Source organism: Macaca thibetana, chromosome 2 (assembly GCF_024542745.1).
Source record: "Macaca thibetana thibetana isolate TM-01 chromosome 2, ASM2454274v1, whole genome shotgun sequence".
In the NCBI taxonomy this organism is placed as follows: Eukaryota; Metazoa; Chordata; class Mammalia; order Primates; family Cercopithecidae; genus Macaca; species Macaca thibetana.
In genome coordinates this window covers 8,285,736-8,306,637 of record NC_065579.1, presented here as the reverse complement: position 1 = coordinate 8,306,637, position 20,902 = coordinate 8,285,736, and the positions used below count along the sequence as shown (strand labels likewise).

Sequence of the window (20,902 nt, the reverse complement as noted above, 5' to 3'; positions counted from 1 at the left end):
TGGTGGGTGGGCTGAGCATGGTGGCTCAGGTCTGTAATCCCAGCATTTTGAAAGCCCGAGCCAGGTGGATCAGCTGAGGTCGGGAGTTCGAGACCAGCCTGATCAAGATGGTGAAACCCCGTCTCTACTTAAAAAATAAAAATAAAAAAATTAGCCGGGCATGGTGGCATGCACCTGTAATCCCAGCTACTCGGGAGGCTGAGACAGGAGAATCACTTGAACCCAGGAGGCAGAGGTTGCAGTGAGCTGAGATCACGTCACTGTACTCCAGTCTGAGTGATAGAGTGAGACTCTGTCTCAGAAACATAAAATAAAATAAAATAAAATAAAATAAAATAAAATAAAATAAATCTGGTGAGTGAAAGGAGAATGGACAAGTGACAGCAATGTTTTTTAGTGACTTACCATATCACGCATGTTTCATGGACTGAAGCCACTGTGGGATGTAAATAGCCCTGAGTCACCCCATTGTAATGCTTAGGAGCTGTCCAGTAGGAATAATACTAAATACTAAACACTATTAGGCATCCAGAGTAGATGACGATCTCTTTGGGGAAGATGAGAAAAGCTGAAGTATACTTTATTCTGCAACACATGCCTCCCTGACATCCCATTTTAGTGAAATTAAGATATGAAAATGTTGCTGAGCGCAGTGGCTCATGCCTGTAATCCCAGCACTTCGGGAGGCTGAGGCGGGAGGATAATGAGGTCATGAGTTCGAGACCAGCCTGGCCAATATGGTGAAACCTTGTCTCTACTAAAAACACAAAAATTAGTCTGGTGTGGTGGCCCACGCTTGTAGTCCCAGCTACTCAGGAGGCTGAGGCAGAAGAATTGCTTCAACCCTGGAGGCAGACATTGCACTGAGCCAAGATCATGCCACTGTACTCTAGCCTGGGGGACAGAGCAAGACTCCATCTCCAAAAAAAAAAGATATGAAAGTGTTTTCTGGTTGGAAACTTTGTCTCTATCTGCAATTGTTCTTAATTTAGATCCTAATTAGGTATCCGATGACTGGACAACAGGCTTTTTAGTGGTGATATAATAAGAAATATGCTGGTCTTTATCGCTTGTTTCTGGCACAGAACTCCTAAATCCCTTGGAATTTCCCAAGGGATAAGAGTGTCCATTTTTACTCATAATGAGATCCTTTTAATCACACTTAAGCTTATGCCGATGAGGTGAATTAGGGTAGGGACCCTGAAAAGACTCAGAATGGGGCTGGTCACCAGAAAGACCAAGTGATTAGGAAAGTGAAACCTTTAGCCCCATCCACAGGCCTCTGGGAAAGGAGTTTGGGGCCTGCAGATCAAGCTCTATAAAAACTCTTGAACGACAAGATTTGATGAGCTTCTAGGTTGCTGAGCACGCGGAGATGCTGGGAGGCTGGTTTGCCCACGGAGGGCATGGAAGCTCCTCCTCCCATCCCCCCATACCTTGCCCTATGTACCTCTTCATCTAGCTGTTCATCTGCATCCTTTGTGATAAATCAGTAAACACAGGAGTTCCCCTGAGTTCTGTGAGATGCTCTAGCAAATTAACCTAACCCAAAGTCAGGATCACGGGAACACTGGTTTGTAGCTGGTCAACAAGAGGTTGGTCAGAAGTACAGGTAACATCTTATACTTGCAATAGGCATCTGAAATGGGAGTAGTCTTGTGGGCTAAGCCCTTAACCTGTGGGATCTGACACTATTTCCAGAGAGTGTCAGAACTGAATTGGATTATCTCACACTCAGTTGCTATCCACTGGAGAATTACTGGTGCGTGTGGGTGAAACCTCACACATACCTGGCCACAGAAGTATTTTGTATTGAATATGAGAGTGTGGTAGGCAAAAAAGTTTGTTTGTTTTTCCTTCAGACCAGTAGTTTCCCAGAAAACATTCCATCCTACAATCCATTAGCCACTTCGATCTAGACAATTCTGTAGAAGTGGTAGATTTGGGTAGCCCAATTAATCATGATCCTTCTCCATCACATGTAGTCTTCTGTCCTGCTCTTCTATTAACCTTCCAGCCAGTTGCTGGACACCAGATTCCCTGGTAGCCAGGGGGAAAAAAAATGCTTTGAAATCTGGCAACTGTCCTGGAGTTTCCCAAACATTTACAGCAATGTGTTGGCTTATTGGCATGAACTTCCTGGGTGATTTCTCAGCCTAAAAGGCAACATGAACTCTGGCTGACCATGAACTCTCTGGCATTTGTAAAACAGCCTGGGCTTTGTGGCTGCAAACTGAGGTCCAGGTCAGATTAAATGAGCATATTATCCTGTTTACTGCTTCAAACTGACTTGGAAGCTAAGGAAGGAAAGGGATGGGAAATGTGAGAGTTGTAGGGAGCCAAAAGTTTTCAAATCAGAGGAATGTGCTGACAAGGTCTCCTGGGGAAAGAAGTACTGTACTTCTTCCCAATGCAGCATTTTGAAAGCCTCTTGTTGTCTTGCAATTATTTAATCAATAGGTGATACATTTTTGTTACTACACAATTCTGTTTCATGCAGGAGGTAAAGAAGAGAAAATGGGATTTTGGGTCAAAGGTCTGGGTTCAAGTGCCTGTTCTGAGCTTCTGAGACTTTAGAGAAGTCACTAACTCTTCCTACATGAGATGCTGTTTAATATTAAAATAGTGTGCAAATAAATAAATTGTGTGCAAATTTGCTGGGAAATCATAAAACGTATAGAAATAATAATTGTTAAGAATTACTACTGCTGTTAGCGTTACTATTGCTAATAGTTTTTATTAATCTAACAATGCTTGGCTCTACTTAAAAACTGTTTTCGGCAACATTCCACCTGTGTCCCCACTAATTTTCATCTTACATAAGTAGGCACATAATGTTCCCTTGCTTCATCTCTGTGCCTTTGCTCAGTTTCTTTTAACCACTAGAATGGTTCCCTCCACATCCATGCATCCTATTACATTCTGCTTTCTCTGAAGGCCCTGCTCAGATCTACGTGTTTCAAGCATCTAAGGTTAACTAATCTAATATCCCCTGTGGCTGGTCTCCTCTCCAAGTTCCTCTGATATACAGTCTGTCCCACACTACCTAGCTCTTACTGACTGTGTAACAGAAGTAAGCCATAGGAAATTGCTAAGCCTCCGGTATTCTGAGAATGGTGATGACCATGCAAGATTCCTTGGGAAACAGACCAGGGAGTGAATTTGGAGGCTTTTTTTCTTTCTTTCTTTCTTTTGGAAACCTACGATAATAATACACAAATCTAAGACATTCTTTTTCTTTTTGTAATCTTGCTTTCAGACTACTAGGGAGTGTAGTAGTTTAGTCCTATTCTTTATTTTCTAGAGAAAGTGGGTTCTTCCTTGATCTGGAAAAGAACTGGTCAAGCCCCATCTTCCCCTTCCCCTCCTTTATAGAGTAAAAGCCCACAGCTACTTACCTTCTCTTAGGTCTCGATCTATCTTGGGTGATAACTTTTTTCCCATTGACAATCCGTGAACTTCTGCTCCCTCTACATTGACCCCTGAAGGGACCCTGCGCATTCAAAAAATTTAAAATGGCAATTTGTCATTGAAAAACGATGCTCAAAGGCAAAGAATACTTTACCCAGGTAGTCTATGACTCTATATTGTGTATTTTGTTGTACACAAGTTCACCCATCTTTTAAAGTCAAATTAAATGTCACTGCCTCTATGAAGTTCTCTATTTCCTCAGTGAGTTTGCCTTATTTCACTCCTCTAAATCTTCTTAGCAACCTTTATTACAATTAATTGTATTCATAATGTAACCCTTTTCAGATTAGTCGCTAATCTCAAGTAGGAAAAATTTATCATGCGCATCTTTATAATGCTCAGAGTGTCCAATGGGGCCTGGAACATGGAGTGCATCATTGAACAATTGTTGGATTGAAATCAATTATGTCATAATGTAGTAGTTCTTGACTATTGTGAGAAAGAAGACTCAGGTTTGTCATTTGCAAATGCACAAATGATAGCAGGCTGTCCTTTATATATGTAAAAATCAAACAAATCCAAATGTGTATATACATTCTTGGATCTCTTGAGGTTATCTTATGCCACCGAAGGATTGAGTTTTTGAAGCCTAGTGAAAGACCTCAAGATTCTAAGAAGCAGATCTGGATCTGTCCTTCCTTTGTGATGAGACTCTAAGCAGGTTGCTTGCTTTGTCAGGACCTCAGTTTCCCAATTTGAAAATCAATAAGCTGGACCATGTGATCTCAAGCAGGTGTTTCTAACCTTCTGAGTTTCAGTTCTTTAAAAGATGTAAATTGACTTTTGTCACCTTAAATAATGAGCTTTCTTGATTTCTGATTCAGTTAGTGACACCTAATATTTTAGCTTGCAGTGTAACTTTCTGAACTTCATTATTTCAAGTAAATACGGTAAGGGAATTCACCATCAAAAAACCCATTTCATAGTTTTTTCTGTTAATAAATCAAAAACAATATCCAATCTTCTCAGATTTGGAATCATGGAATGTTAGCACATAGAGATTGCCTGATTTAACTCTTTTTTTTCTGGAAGGAAGAAAAAAAAAAAAAACATGAGACCCAGAAAGCAGAAGATATATTACCTAAGGTTACAAAAATGTGGCAGGAAGAGCTGGGACCCGGCTGCAGAACTCCTAACTCACAGCTTACAATTATTTTACTATATCCCCTTGCCTATTTCATAGAGCTACATTTCTCTATGATAGGTTATGATACTAAGTATTTCTCTTCATAAAAAAAACAGTTTGTATTCTGAATGGACTTACCGATTCTCATCCTGTCGTCCTCCATACCTGATCCAATAATTCTGTTTTGAATCAATTAAAAAAAAATGCAGGAATTTTGTCACTAAAACATCACTTACAGAATTAAGGTAAAATAAAATATGCACAAAACATTCAAAAGATCTATAATTTAGGAATTTTGTATATTGTGTAAAGATACAATATATTTATATTTTATAGATTAATGCAAAAGAAGGCTAAAGTTAGTGGATATTTGGCAAGGACAAAATGAAATACAAATCAATGTTTTAAATAGTATGGAATTAGCCTGGATATCCATCCTTTTGTCCAAGAAAGTGACTTGGAATTTGGTGGCAGAAAAACATTTCAAAGAGTATTCAGTTCAACTTCTTTATGTTTTCTGAATAAAACAAACAAACAAAATCCAGCCTGAATAATCATCTGCATATATCATGAAATTAGTAAACAACATATTCTAAGGTCTCTTGGATAACACAATTTTTAAAGAATAATAAGTAAGACCAGATATAAATATTAATATATTAGAAGGTGTTGTATTGGAAATAGTACATTAAAATTAACCCATTTTAAAAAGTGTGCCTATAAAAACATGACATAAGAAATGAAAAAAGGTTGTAAATGGACATATTATAAATAATTTTATAAATGTATTAACTTGTATATCATTTGAAGAACTTACATAGTAATCAATGGATAAATGAACAAACCCATGGCCAAATAATTAAAAGAAGAGGAAAAATAGTTAATACGTGAAAAGGTTTATTCTTGCTGGTCATCAAAAAATTATAAGTTAAAATGATGTATTATTTCATATATAATATATAAATAATAAAAGTGATTTTAAAATGTTATTTCTTACTGCTGATAAATTTGTGGTAAAATGGTACTTTTGTGCATTACTAGGATTCAAACGCCTGTTCAATCTGTTGTGAGGTATGAGACTTTAGAGGAGTCACTAAATCTTCCCACATGAGATAGTGTTAGTATTAAAATAGCGTGAAAATAAATAATTCCAAGAGAATTATTTATTCTTTTAGTAATCATATATGAGTATATATATAATTGTAAATTAATAATAAATAATTTCTAAGAGAATTCTCTTAGAAAAGCAATTTAGTTTCAAGAAATTTAAAACCTTATATCCTTTGATGACAGAATAATTCCACTCTTAGGACACAGTTCAATAGAGAAAAATGCTTAATGCATTTCGTATAATTCAAAAATCAGAAATAATTCAAATGTTCAGCAGAAGAGTTCATTTATTTATTGTACATCAATTCTACCTATCTAAAATTCTAAATTCTACCTACTTTTTAGATACTAAAATGTATCTAAAAATACCTTTTAAAGTTATACAAATGTAGAAATTTCTTATGATATCTTCTTAAATAAAAATCAGAATACAGATCTCTTTATACCATAGCATATGTTTCTGCAAAAGATAAGTCTTCATATAGACGATGATTAGAAGACAACATGAAAAAATGGGGTGAAGTCAGCGTGATGGGTGGTAGGATTGTGACTGACAGTATTTTGAATTCTCTTTAATGTTTAGGTAATATACAAGCATTAAAAGAAAAACTAAAACACCACATCTGGAATTTAGGAAAATGAAACATTCCCGGGGCAAATGAGTTATACACAAAACACTTTTACCCAGTAGATTTGCTTTTGACTTTGGACCTCATTAACATGGAATGACAGATGTGGAAATCCATTAGTCTTTTAAAGTTCATCAGATATATTGAGTAAATATCTCCCACCCCTATTTTTACCTCAAGGAGGGCATTAAAATCTTAGCTTTTTGAGGTATATGGCAAAAATGGAGGCAGGTAATAAAAACATAAAAAGAATTCCACTGAGTCATTATTTTAATAAACATTTCTTCTTTCCTCTTACCGGTTCAGTGTATGAAAACCCCAGGCCTTCTGCAGCTGATTTGATCAGCTCAGATTCTAGCTTATGACGTTTCACAAACATTGTTAAATCCTAGAGAAAAATAAGTAAAGAAAGACAGGTAACATATAAATAAAGACAGGTAACATATCTGTTAAATAACAGGTAACAGATATGATAAATGTTCAGGTGGCAATATTTTCATTAGATAGTCACAAGTGAGCTAACAAATATTCAGAGTTGCAAGACATGGCCCCATCTCAACATACTTTCACTCACTAGCATGTGTGAATAAAAATGTGCCTCCGGCGTAAATAAAATTGGAAAGCACTGAGTTCTAGAACCTTTGCTAAATTGTTAGGTATCTTTAAGACCAGGGTTATATTTTTGTCACCTCTTCCCAGAACACATGCAGAATCAAGAATTCCTTTTCAAAACATTGGTCTCACCTCTCTGGCCTCAATGGATGCTGGGTCAATGCTATCATCCAGCAGACTCTCATAGTAATCCACATTGTCTAGGACATCCTCGTCATCTGGGTGGCACAGAAGATAGGCTTTGGCACATTCCAGGGCTTTCACATACTCACCAACTGAAAGACAAAGGAGTTGCAGCATTAGAGTCAGCTTAGGTCTGTCCAAAGGATTTTAAAGGGAGGCCATCAACATGTCTACAGAAGTCAACGTTAAACATGGATAAGAGGGAAGATAAATTGAGGCTCAGCAGAAAAAGCAGAAACAGTCACAGATAAAAGGAAAGACATTATTTCAGGTATTCAAAAGTTATTACCTTTGGTCTGCTTTGGTGCTAGTTGTTTTGCACAAATTATCAAGTTTTTATCTGAAGATGTTTGCTGATAACTTTTATTCTTTAACACAGATAAACAGAATTGTATGAGTTAATTCTGGTTTTTGTACTGAATTTGGGTTAAGTAAACATCCAGAAGATGACCCTTGCAACAGTAATGTACCATTTTGTACATAATGTATGAGTAATATAAGTGCTTTTAAAATGTTATTTTTCATGGCTGCAGTTTGTGATAAACTGGTACTTTAATGTAAAGTCCTTCATAGAGTCCCAGACGTTCTGCAGGAAGCCCCTCAAATCCCTCACTATACAATTAGAGCAAATCCAACAGTAGCAAACTACTAAAAGGAACTAACAAGGATGTTTCCAATATAAACTTTTCATTACAGAAATATTTAGCTATTACAAGGGAAATTGTAAATGTATGCTTTGTTTTGAAAAAGGTCACAACATTGGATTTCTTCTAATGGAAATTTACAATATATGTATGTGTGTATATATATATATACACGTATGTATTTATATGTATGTATGTATGTATACACACATACACGCACGCGCACACACACATATATATACTCTGAGATGACCCTGATTTTTAAAAAGATTAATAAAAATTAAGCAACTCTCTCAACTTTGATTCACTGTTTATGACTTCAGCACATGATTCATTGTGTGCCATCAACACCAGGATAATAAATAATGTTTTGTTTTGGGGAAGGAAGAGGATTTTGCAAAGTTCTTTTTAAATTGAGTTAAGAAATATTAAGTCTAAAAAATCATGCAAAATGTCAATCTAGTATAATTTTCAGTAAATTATCACAGCATTACATTTTGTACTTTGCCCATTGGTGATTTCCCCTTCTGCTCTTCTTGTCCTGCAGCTCAGAAGAGAAGAAATGCATACATTCCTATTGCTTTGATAATAAACTGAAGAAGTCTGGATGCTAAATTACAAAAATGTGATGTCTGTAGTGACGAACCAAAACCCCCCAAGAAGTCTTCACGGATGGTCCATGCTTTACCTCGATAGTAGGCAAACTGTAGGTAATCATAGTGCAGAGGAAGAAAATTCTCAATGGGTGAGAGGCGGCCAGGGCGGGTGGCAAGTTCCCTCACACATTCATGCTGACAAACAAGCACCTGCATGTAGTGATCTGGAAGACAAGAGCCAATACATGTGTTCCTCCAGGCTGCTGAGTCCCCAAACGTCAACGTCACAGTCACAGTGACACAAGGCATTCCTCACCTCACCACACTCGGAGAGCAAAATTACTCTAATCCTCACTTCCGGACTGCAAAACCTTTTTACAAAGAAAGTAGTTGACTTGCCAAGGTCTCCTGATCAGTGATCACTAGAACGACAGCAGATTCCAAATCCTCTAGCTCACAGTCTGTTCTCTGTACCTCACTCTTCCCTTCCCATGCACACTCTTTATACCCCACAGTCCACTTTCCCCCACCTACACCCAGCTGAATGTCAGTTTTCATATTTAACAACTTTGGGGCCCCTCTTTGGATATCTTAGATGGTTCGAAGGGCCCTGGAAGTGGAAATGGAAGTTCAGATGCTAGTAAATGTTAAGGAACGGTTCGGAAAAAGAAACAACCATGGATGTGGGAAATCCAGGCTGAGAAGTGAAGCAAAAATGCTCTTTTTCTTTGTTAACATTTTCAAGCCAATTTGTCCTAAAGGAGAAATAAAAACTCTTTGTTTTTTTAGGCCTATTGGTCAGAAACCTATTCTACACAGTTATAAATTAGTCTATCGCCTAGACATTGTATATTCGAATATTAGGGATATTGTATATTCTTTACCAGAGACTGGTAAACTAGGGAGAAGGATGAAAGGAATTTAAATGAGCATTTTATTTCCTATTTCTCTTCACTCCCCTTTCTATCGCTCCCATTCTTCTTGCTGGACGGTCCTGAAGTGTTGGGGTTTGCATGCCCCCTTTGGCCCTGGACTCTATCTTATCAAAGCCTGAGATGAGGAAACACAAGTGGTGAATGTCCCAGAGAAGAAAATGCCTCCTACGTTTCATCTTGACTGATTTTTACAATGAAGATGGATGTATTTTCCAGAAAGAATAGTTCCTTCATGCCTGTGCTGAGTGTGTTCTTTTGAGGATGATGATGAAATCATTTGATCTCATAGCTGTGCAATTTAATTTACCACAACTGCCTTTTTTTCAAAAGGTTCCCTGTTTAGTCTGAGTTTGGCTTGGATCTTGATGATTTTGCAGAGGGACCCCAAAACACAACAGGAAGGAAATGTGCATTTTCTGGTGTGGGGCAATATGCCAGTTTTGCATAACTTGGCCAACTGAATGATTTATAGCACAGCTAATAGAATCCCTAAAGCCCACTGGTTATTAACCCCAGTCCAGGGGATGTGAAGGAAGAATGAGTTCTATTTATTTGATTAGCATGTTAGAAATAAATAACCAGCTGTTTTATTTCTTAAGAAAACAAAAACAAACAACCTTCAACTGTTTTCTCCTCCTCAACTTACCATTTGCATTTCTATTTACTTTCCAATACACATTCCTTTTAATTCCAAGTGACAAGCAAAAGGTAAAGGTGAAAGATACCCACCAAGAACTCAAAATCTGAATGGGAATATTTTTTCAAAGCGGATATAAATAGCAGCAAAACAGGAGTGACAAAAACATATCCTTTAGGGTTTCACAGCAGGGCTGGTAATAAATAACCGCATTCAGGAGCCATTTGTATTTTTCCCCAACTGTTAATGTCAAACTCTAAAATTCAAATATTCTGATTTTCTAATACATTTGCTATTTAAAAAGCCAGTTTTATTCCTAATTTAGGACAATTTTGAACCAGACAAGAATTTATATAGTGAGAACTGTCATATTACTTTTATTAGGTATATCCCTTGCCTTCTTTATATCTTAAATGACACTGTGCAATTAATATGTTTTTAATAAGTTTGAGTCTTAAAAATTAAAGAACCTGAGTTATGAGATCTCTATTCTTTTCCAGTTACCAACATGCTGTGGTGACCTTGAGCAAATCACTAAATGCTCATCTGTGGGAAATCGTCGGTCAATCTTCCTAAACCAGATCTAGGACATTGGCCAAAACTGTTCGGTGGCCATTGGTAGAAGCAGCTGTAGAGGCCAATGTGGGAGTAAACGCAGGATGCATATCCCACCACAACCACAACATAGTTAACTATAATAAAGGAAGAATCTGCCGTTTCCAAATACAAGATCAAGTGTAGAGAAATAGCAATTAAAAGGTGAACCACACATAAAACTGACATTCCAAAAATTTAGGCAACTGGATCTTGCAGAGATCCAAAAGAAAACAAAACTTTTGGGAAAATATCCTCAATAATTGAGATCGTTGTATTGAATTTAGGTGAACTGAGTTGATTTTGAGTAACTGGGTGCGACACAAATTGGTCATTTGACATATTAATTTTCAGTCTACTTCCTAGTCTAATTTTTGATAGCTATAACCTAATTGTCTCTATAAGAAACCTTAACAGTAATTCTTAACAATAATTCTAAACCTACATTCTCATAAACATGGAGTATTTAACCATTTTAATCCCTGCTATGCGATTGATGGCTATGTCATCTCCTTCCTTCCTTCCTTCATTAATCAACCCATTCATTTAACCAGTATTTACTAAGTACCTACTACAGTCACTCTTCTTAGGCACTGAAGATTGAGCACTAAACAGGACAAGCCTTTAGCCAAGAGATAGAGGAAAACAACACTTTCAAGATCTGTAAGTGGAAATAAGCATAGCATATTTAAGGAATGAAAAAGCAAGAGGGAGTGTGAGAGGGAGAGAGAATGAATGAAAACATACACACGTGCCCAATCATGAAAGTTCTTATTAAAGAATTGGATTTTAGTAGAGATGGGGTTTCACCATGTTGGCCAGGCTGGTCTCAAACTCCTGACCTCAGGTGATCCACCTGCCTCGGAATCCCAAAGTGCTAGGATTACAGGCGTGAGCCACTGCTTCCAGATGAGTAGTGCTTTTTAGGAAGATTGGAAGCATTGGAAGTTGGGGAGAGTAAACTGATTGTATTCACTGGCATTTTAGTACATAAATGAAGTTGAACATTGCTTTTCATATATGGAAAACTCAGAAAAAAATGTGTCTTCAAAAATATTTGTGAAAAATTTATTAATAAATTATCCTTTGCCTGCTTTTCAATTCCGTAGACCTTAAAAGTATAGATTCTAGATTCAGAAAAGTCCAAATATGAGTTCCAGCTTCACTCTAATCACATCACTTAATCTTTTTCAGATAAAAATTCCTCATTTACAAAAGGGAGAGGAGAGTAAGTAATAATAGTATCTATAAGAGTTGCTTAAAGCATTAAATAGATAAAAATATGTTAAGTGCTTTGTACGTCACAATTGCTACATACGTGTTTGTTATTATTATTATTATTGTTTGTTTTTTCTTTCTTTGAGATGGAGTCTCGCTCTGTCGCCCAGGCTGGAGTGCAGTGGCGCGATCTCAGCTCAGTACAAGCTCTGCCTCCCAGGTTCACGCCATTCTCCTGCCTCAGTCTCCCGAGTAGCTGGGACTACAGGAGCCCACCACCACACCTGGCTAATTTTTTTTTTTATGTATATTTTTAGTAGAAACAGGGTTTCACTGTGTTAGCCAGGATGGTCTCGATCTCCTGACCTCATGATCCGCCCGCCTCAGCCTCCCAGAGTGCTGGGATTACAGGTGTGAGCCACCTCACCCGGCCCGCATTGGTTATTATTACTACTGATAATTAAGAAGTAAATTACTATGAACAATAATAATTTACAGGCTCTCTTTGAATATGAAAGATATTAACACTTTGCCTACAAAATATTTTGCAATACTTTCTATTTGTGTTTGTAGATCAGCTTGGTTTATTGTATAAATCTGTACTTATAAATCTTAGGTAAAGTTTTTAACTTGTTTTTTATTTTTCTTGTCTTTTGTCATGTTTAGAAGAGCTTTTCTGCTGGGCATGCTGGCTCACGCCTATAATCCCAGTACTTTGGGAGGCCGAGGTGGGCGGATCACCTGAGGTCAGGAGTTCGAGACCAGCCTGGCCAACATGGAGAAACTCCATCTCCACAAAAAATACAAAATTAGTCAGGTGTAGTGGTGCATGCCTGTAATCCCAGCTACTCCGGAGGCTGAGGCAGAAGAATTGCTTGAATCCAGCAGGCGGAGATTGCGGTGAGCCGAGATCGCACCTTTGTACTCCAGCCTGGACAACAAGAGCGAAACTCCGTCTCAAAAAAAGAAAAGAAGAGCGTTTCTTCTCCTAATATTATACAAATATTTTCCCTCATTTTCTTCTAACAGTTCTATATTTTACACTTATATTGTTATTCCAAATATAACTTATTTTTGTGTAAGGTATACAGGAGAGAACCCACTTTCCCCTCATAAGTGGTTAACTAGCCAATCTCCCAAATTATTCTATAATGTGCATTACCTACTATTTTAAATGCTGCTTTGTAATATATTAAATTCTTATTAAATAACAAAACATTTTAAGTAGTTCAAGACTATACCAAAGTGTTCGCTACTACATTGTTTATAATAATGAACAATTTCAACCTCTTAAATACTCATCAGTAAAGGACTAGTCAATTAAATTCCGATGTGTTTATATAACAGAGCATTACCCAGCCATTAAATACAATAAAACGACTCTATGTACTTACATGAGAAGAAGTCCACAATATATTGTTAAGCATAAAATAAAACAACAAAAGTTGAAAAACAATATATATAGTATTGTCCTATTTTATAAGAAATGAAATAACTATAAATAAATACACAAATATTTTACATAAGGACCTGAAAAAGCTTGGGAAGACAGTCACCAAAATTTTAACTACATAAATTTCTCTACAGGAGATAGGCTGGGATAGACACATGAGAGTCTTTTATTTTTACAATATATTCTTCTATTTTGCTGGAATAGTTTTTTATAAATCGCAAGTAGTATTTTTATAATCAAGAAACAAACAAAATGAAAAACTAAGCTTTACCTGCAATAGCTTCATACAGACCAGTCTTATACCCTAAATACTCATATTCTTCAAATCTCTGAGGCCCCTCACATAGGGTTCGGCATTCTATATCTTCAACAAAATATTCTCTTAGGGCTTGTTCGAAGTGCCTGATAGCCAACTCAAAGTCATCAGCCTCATAATGTTTAACTCCTGCATTGTAACTCTCCTGCAATGAAACAGACAAAACAAAACAAAACAAAAAACAAAACAAACAAACAACCTCTTAGTTTCAAAGAGAATAGTTTATGCTGACTGAGGATCATTTCGGTAGGTGGGGTACTGACTGCTTGTGCTGAGGAGGGATGAAGAAGGGTCGCACTGGGAGATAAAGAACAGCATTCCCGGCTTCAAATACTTACAAGTGAGGGGGGTCCTACTGAGCAAATAGGCTGCTATGTGATCAGTCAATTTTGGTTTTTTCCCTTAGCACATGCAAGACTGTATTTTTGAAATCATTTGCCTATAGACAGGGCCATGTAACAAGTGCAGGACAACAGATGTCGGTGGAAGTGACATCCACTTTTAGGCCTTGCCTGTGTTTTTTTAAAAAAAATATTTCCTAAAGTCTTCCCTTATCCTTTTCTGCAGTAATTTTGGAGGCTACATGTTGAGAATGGTGATGTCAAAAATTTCTTAAAAAGGCCAGGCGTGGTGGCTCACGCCTGTAATCCCAGCACTTTGGGAGGCTGAGGCGGGCAGATCACGAGGTCAGGAGATCGAGACCATCCTGGCTAACACAGTGAAACCCCGTCTCTACTAAAGAATACAAAAAATTAGCCGGGCGTAGTGGCGAGCGCCTATAGTCCCAGCTATTCGGGAGGCTGAGGCAGGAGAATGGTGTGAACCCAGGAGGTGGAGGTTGCAGTGAGCCGAGATTGTGCCACTGCACCCCCGCCTGGGTGACAGACCAAGACTCCGTCTCAAAAACAAAAACAAAAATTTAAAGAAAAAAAAAAAAGGGCTTTCAACATGTGATTTCAAGTAATGTTTAGTGTATACAAAGAATTACACCACTTTTTAAAACCTCAGTTTGAAATGTATAGGTACAATGGGCAAACCACTGGACTGGGAGCTGGAAAATCACAGTATAATCCTGAACAATTTACACTGGCCTCACCTCCTAGGTATAAAATAAAAGTATTGGAAAAGTTCAGAGAAGATTATAGATAATTATATGATGTTCTAGTTTTTATCATATTTTATCAAATTTCTAAGTTAATTTTTATTTTCTCTTAATTTTAAAATTTTTAATTTTTTAGTTTTTTTATTTCAACTTTTAAAATTTTAATTAAAATTTTAAAAAATCATCTCAATTTTTTCAGGCCTGATCATTATATTCTGAGAACTCTGAAAGTCTAAAAATGTTACTAAAATTTGAGAATAAATTTTATGAGATATGCATTCATAGAAATTTGCTTCGACTCAAATGAAACTTAGGAGCACTTAGCTCCCTGTGGTGAGGGCAGGGGTCCACAGAGTTTACCAAGTGCGGTTTGGCTTCTCTGTCTACCAGTTGCAATGCTTCAACACCAGCTGTTGCTCTGTAATTCTCAATGTTCTGCTGCATTTCCATGTGCTCAGGGTTTGCCACGAAAAATGTGTGAGCTGCTTCCACTGCTTTTTCGAGCTGGTTAAGCTAAAGAGAAAACAAAAAAAGACCAAATGAAGGCAAATATTTCTAAATCACACTCAGAGAAATACAAAGATCAATCCAAAATCTCACAGTTTAAGAACGAAACTAGGAGCCTAAGATTTTTTTTTTTTTTATCAGACAGGCAATAAAAGTAAAATAGACAAATGAGATTACATCAAAGTAAAAAACTTCTGCACAGCAAAGAAAGCAATCAACAGGTGAAGATACAACCTACAAAATGCAAGAAAATACTTGTAAACTATATATTCATATCCAAAAGGGGTTAATACCTAGGATATATAAGATATATAAAAAGCTCAAAAAACTCAATAGCAGGAAAAAAAAGGTTAAAAAAATGGGTAAAAGATCTGAAATGACATGTCTCAGAAGAAGATATACAATTGGCCGACAGGTGTGTGAAAAAATGCTCCACGTCACTAATCACCAGGGAAATGCAAGTCAAACCCACAATGAAATACAACTTCATTCCACTTAGAATGGTTATTAACAAAAAGATAAAAGATAACAAGCGTTGACAAGGAAGTGAAGCAACGGGCACCCTTATACATTGTTGGTAGAAATGTAAATTAGTAAGACCATTATGGAAAACAGTATGGAGTTTCCTCAAAAAATTAAAAATAGAACTACCATATGATCCAACAATCTCACTGCTGGGTATATATTTCCAAAGGAAATGAAGTCAGTATGTTGAAGCTATATCTGTACTCCCATGTTTACTGTAGCACTATTCACAATAGCCAGGACATGAAATCAACCTAAGTGCCCATCAGCAGATGAATGGATAAAGAAGATGTGGTACATATACACAATGAAATATTATTCAGCCATAAAAAATAATGAAACCCCATCATTTGCAACAACATGGATCAACCTGGAGGATATTATGTTAAGTGAAATAAGCCAGACACAGAAGGACAAATACCACATGATCTCACTCTTACATGGAATCAGAAACAGTTGATCTCATAGAAGTAGAGAGTAGAATGGTGACTGCCAGAGAGAAACATAGGAAGAGGTTGGTCAAAGAGTACAAAGTTACAGTGAAACAAGAAGAAAAATTTCTGGTGTTCTATTGCACAGTAGGATAACAAGAGTTAACAATTTTGTATTATATATTTCAGAATAGCCAGAAGAAAGCATTTTTAATGATGTCACCAAAATAAATGGTAAATGTTTTAGGCAACAGTTTTGTTGATTACCCAGATTTAATCATCATATAATGAATACACATATGGAAACAACACCTGTACACATAATTATGTATACTTATGTGTCAATTAAAATAAGACAAAACTTTCTAAAAAATCAAAAGGATAAATTATTCCAATGCATAAAGATGCTAAGAACAGCACATAATGCTCTACCACACAGCTTTGAGATATTTTATTCCAAACTTACAACTTTGATTCTCATTAATATCTGATTCTCATTAATAAAAAATAATTTTGAACAACCACTACACAGACACTGCCAACTGTCTCCTAAACCACTTAATACAGTGATCTCCATGTAACAAGCAATGATCCATTTTTTTTAATGGAATTAATTTACCCATTTTAACACATTTTTAAAAATTATCTTTAAGACAGAGTCTCTCTCTGTTGCCAGGCTGGAGTGCAATGGCGCGATCTCGGCTCACTGCAATCTCTGCCTCCAGGGTTCAAGCGATTCTCCTGCCTCAGCCTCCTGAGTAGCTGGGACTACAGGCGCCCACCACCATGCCCAGCTAATTTTTGTATTTTTAGTAGAGACGAGGTTTCACCGTGTTGGCCAGGATGGTCTCTTATCTCCTGACCTCGTGATCCACCCACTTCACATGTTTACATATGCTTTAGCCATGGAGAATTTCAATAGACAGATACATTTACCTCACATCAGAAAAATAAAAATTCACATTAGTTATCTTTTTCATGGTGGAATCTAAACTATGTTCAATCCATTTTAAAGTGTGAAGAAATGAAAACTAATTGTTATTGAGCAATATAAAATTACAGAATGGCATGTAAGATTCAGCTGCATCTGCTTTTGACAATTTTGCCCTCAATTATTAAAAAATAGAAGTAGTAGACTCACAAGTGCCCAGTCCCTGCAGTCTTGTGAAATATAAAGACTCTTAACACAAAAACATAAACTGCCCTGTTTTAAGACCTGACATCCTTACCTTCATCCCATAATAGTAAAGCCTTCCCTTTTTAAATGTGATTTGCATATTCTTAGCTACTGACTTTCCTTCCATTAAATCTTGCCTGAAATGAGCTCTTCCCGCCACTTTTACTTTTGTCCTCAATTCTGTGCACCCAGAATTAATTTGACTGTCAAAATCACTAATTTCAGACTTCATCTTTCTCAACTTGAATTTTCTCAATCTCTTACATATCAATACAGATAAATATGAATTGCATGCATCTACATAGTAATAACTATATAGGTATAAAGAATGGGTTCAAAAATGTGGCCATTTATTGGCCAAGTGAACCTGGAAAAAGTTGTTTAAACATTGGTGCTTTAATTTTCCCTAAAGAAAAAATGCTCAAAAGAACTACATACCGTCACTTACTATGGAGAATTTTGGAAGGATTCAATTGTGAAATATGTATGAATGTGTTCAGCAGTCACTAGAGCACTAGAAAAAAATAAATAATAGCATACAATATATAAATGATCTGTTTCAAGGATGTGAATATGTTCCTATTAACGAAGAGTAGAGTTTATAGCTCCCATGAACACATCATTTAAGAGGATAGAGTAGGTGCTTTTGGTGAAAACTTTCTCTGGGTAACAGCCAATCTACAAGTTATGAGTAAAACAGGTTAGATTCTACAGCACTAGACGTTAAAGTTAATGGAACACAAATAAATATTTATGTTCTTAATTTTCCTACTTTTATGCTTTGACTCAGGATATTCCACTGACTTAGAGAACCTTTGTCCCTCTGTCTTTTCTTACTGAAATACGTCATGTCCTATAAGGCCAAGCTTAAATCCTACCTTCTCTAAGAGACCCTTTCCCATCCCTGTAGCCACAGTTAGGCACCACATGCAATCTCAACCCTGTTCCTCTATTGGTGCTTACCATTCTGTACTGTATATATTTATCAGTATATTTGCTTCTCCCATTAGAGCTTTCTGTGGATATGGATCATATGGTATATTAATCTTTTTATTTTCTACCTACTTTACATGTAGAGTATATCTACGATATGTCTTAGAAAAGAGAAAAAACTGGTAAGAAGTAAATCTTGTATACATAAGTTAAAAGGTATATTACATGTGAGTATGCTTCATAAATTATGAGGCAGTGGTCCCCAACATTTTTGGCACCAGGGTCCAGTTTCATGGAAGACAATTTTTCCATGGATGGGGTGCGGGGATAGTTTCAAGATTAAACTGTTCCACCTAAGATCATCACGCAAGATTCTCACAAGGAGCACACAACCTAGATCCCTCACATGCACACTTCACAATAGGGTTGGCGCCTCTGTGAGAACCTAAGACCTCCACTGTTCTGACAGGAAGCAGAGCTCGGGTGGTAAGGTTCGTGTTCTGCTGTGCAGCCCCGTTCCTAATAGGGCTGGTACTGATCCAGGGCGCAGGGGTTGGGGACCTCTGCTATGAGATACTAAAAGTTTGTACATTTAATAAAAACCTCTGTGAAATCATCACTCATATTGACAGCTTCCAATGTGGTTATCACAATGAATGTGATTCAGTAGCTCTTGAAAACAGTCAATGTCAACAAACTGGGTCCTTTTCTCAAATTTGACGTTTTGCTTATTTGGTGCTTTCCTCCTTTATAATCCAGAATTGAAGATACTACAATCTATAAAAAAGATTCCATGACTTAAGGCTGAACCATAAAACTTCATGAACTGGCCCTGGCTTTTAAACTATTGTGAATCAGTTTAGGAAACTAGCATTTGCTGCCAGGGTCTATAAAATAAACCACTGTTTTAACTGGAAGCTTGATATCTTTGTCTTCCATTTTATAAATTAAATACACACATCCAAAGTGGTAAGAAAAATCCACATAAACATGTGCATGCTACATATAATGTCATATGATTGGATGGAGGTTATTACAAGGCTTTGTCAGTGCTAGGTTTCAGCTAAGGAAGGACCTACCCACTCCTCCAATGAAACAAACCAACAGCACACTACATTTAAAGGCTTCAGACTGGACTTCCTTTAAGACCTAATTAAAACAAACCACAGGAGCGAGTAACTCTGATATGGGGGTAACTCTATGCATTAGAAAAATAAATTGTGACATAAAGAACAATGGAGGAAAGGGGAATAATCTGACATGAAGATGGTATTGACTTTTAGAGGAGGCCACTGAGATGTCAGAAATACTGGTAAAAATGCCTGCAAGAAGGCTCGGGCCATTTCCTCTCAAGCTGTGAAGAACGAAGGCAAGCATTTTCTCTTGCCAGCCCAGAAGCATGACTACGCGGTAGTCACGCTGCGTGGAAAAAGAAATGAACATTGACTAAATCAACAGCCTGCTGACATTCAGAAGTTATACTGCTCTTGAACCTGTGTGTAAATGAGGCTCCTCTGACACAGAAAGAGTTTTCCATAGCTAGTAATAAAGGAGGGATTGCTAAAGCACGCATTGACTATGCAAAAATCACCAGTAGCCATCCATTGACCAGAAAAGAGGTTTCAGACACTCCACCCCACGACATTCAAGAACTCTGGGATTTGGCTCTGATTTTCCTAGCATCACTTCTTCCTCTCTGCCATTATACCAACTCTTTCCAGAGAAACTGAACTTCTGTAAGTTTTATAACTTACCACCTGTCTATTCAAGAACACACACATAGGTCCAATTCTCCAGTCATGCCCCAATTCATTAGTTCACCCATTTACTTATTCAGCAAATATTTATTTTGCACCAACTCCGTATCAGACACTAAAGAGAATACCTACATGGTCAAGACAGACAAAGGCCCTGCTTTCTATAAGAAATGTTGACATTCTCATAGAAGGGGATACATCCCAAGTCAATACATAAGTAACGAAAGTAACTTCAGATTGTATTAAGTGCTATGAAGAAACAATGAACAAAGTTGTGAGCACTGGCTGGGACTGGGCTGGAAGGAGAACACCTTTAGATTCATTCATCAAAGAAGATCTCTCTGCAATGTAATTTCTGAGCTGAGACCTCAAAGTTGAGGAGCCAGGCATGAACTGAAGCGGAGGAAAGGCATTCCAGGCCCAAGAAATGTGAAAGGTGAAAGGTGCCTGAAGTGGAAAAAGCCTTGGTGTGCTTTCAAAGCAGAGCAGAGATGAAGGAGGGAAATGTTAGAAGTTAGAGAAGGACAGATCATTTGTGCAGGCTATGGTAGAGTTGAAATGTCATTCTAAGTGCACAAGGAAACAGTATTTTAAGGAGGGCTATAATCAGCTCTGATACACATTTGAAAACGATAATTCAAACTTCTTTGTGGAAAGTAGATCTTCCTCGCGGGCAGAAGAGCACTGCAGTAATCAGGTCAGAGATGATGCTTTTACTTTGCAAAATAATGCAGCATAGCATAAGTCAGTTGTCTGTTTTACTTTCCTTCCGTTCCCTGCGTCCATTCCTTTCTCTTGGTCTCCATTTTGCCCATCCTTGCTATAATAATGTTTCTTAATTCAGAAGGCAAACACATAACACAAAAGGAAACACTTCTAAAATTCCCAAACATTTTGCATGGAAAATGTACAAGTTCCCTATTTTCTGAATTACGATATGTAGCTC

General features: G+C 37.1%; 1 protein-coding gene across 2 annotated transcripts in view; it reads right to left on the bottom strand.

The window, feature by feature from the left end:
* Positions 1–20,902, bottom strand: part of P3H2 (prolyl 3-hydroxylase 2) — a 165,974-nt gene that overhangs the window by 23,967 nt on the left and 121,105 nt on the right. For both annotated transcript variants that reach the window (XM_050779253.1, XM_050779254.1), the window contains exons 2-8: positions 14,987–15,139; positions 13,480–13,669; positions 8,464–8,595; positions 7,081–7,223; positions 6,635–6,724; positions 4,736–4,776; positions 3,399–3,493 (exon numbers count right to left, since the gene is read on the bottom strand). In XM_050779253.1, coding sequence (XP_050635210.1) covers positions 3,399–3,493; positions 4,736–4,776; positions 6,635–6,724; positions 7,081–7,223; positions 8,464–8,595; positions 13,480–13,669; positions 14,987–15,139 — 844 coding nt within the window. The remainder of the gene's footprint in view (positions 1–3,398; positions 3,494–4,735; positions 4,777–6,634; positions 6,725–7,080; positions 7,224–8,463; positions 8,596–13,479; positions 13,670–14,986; positions 15,140–20,902) is intronic.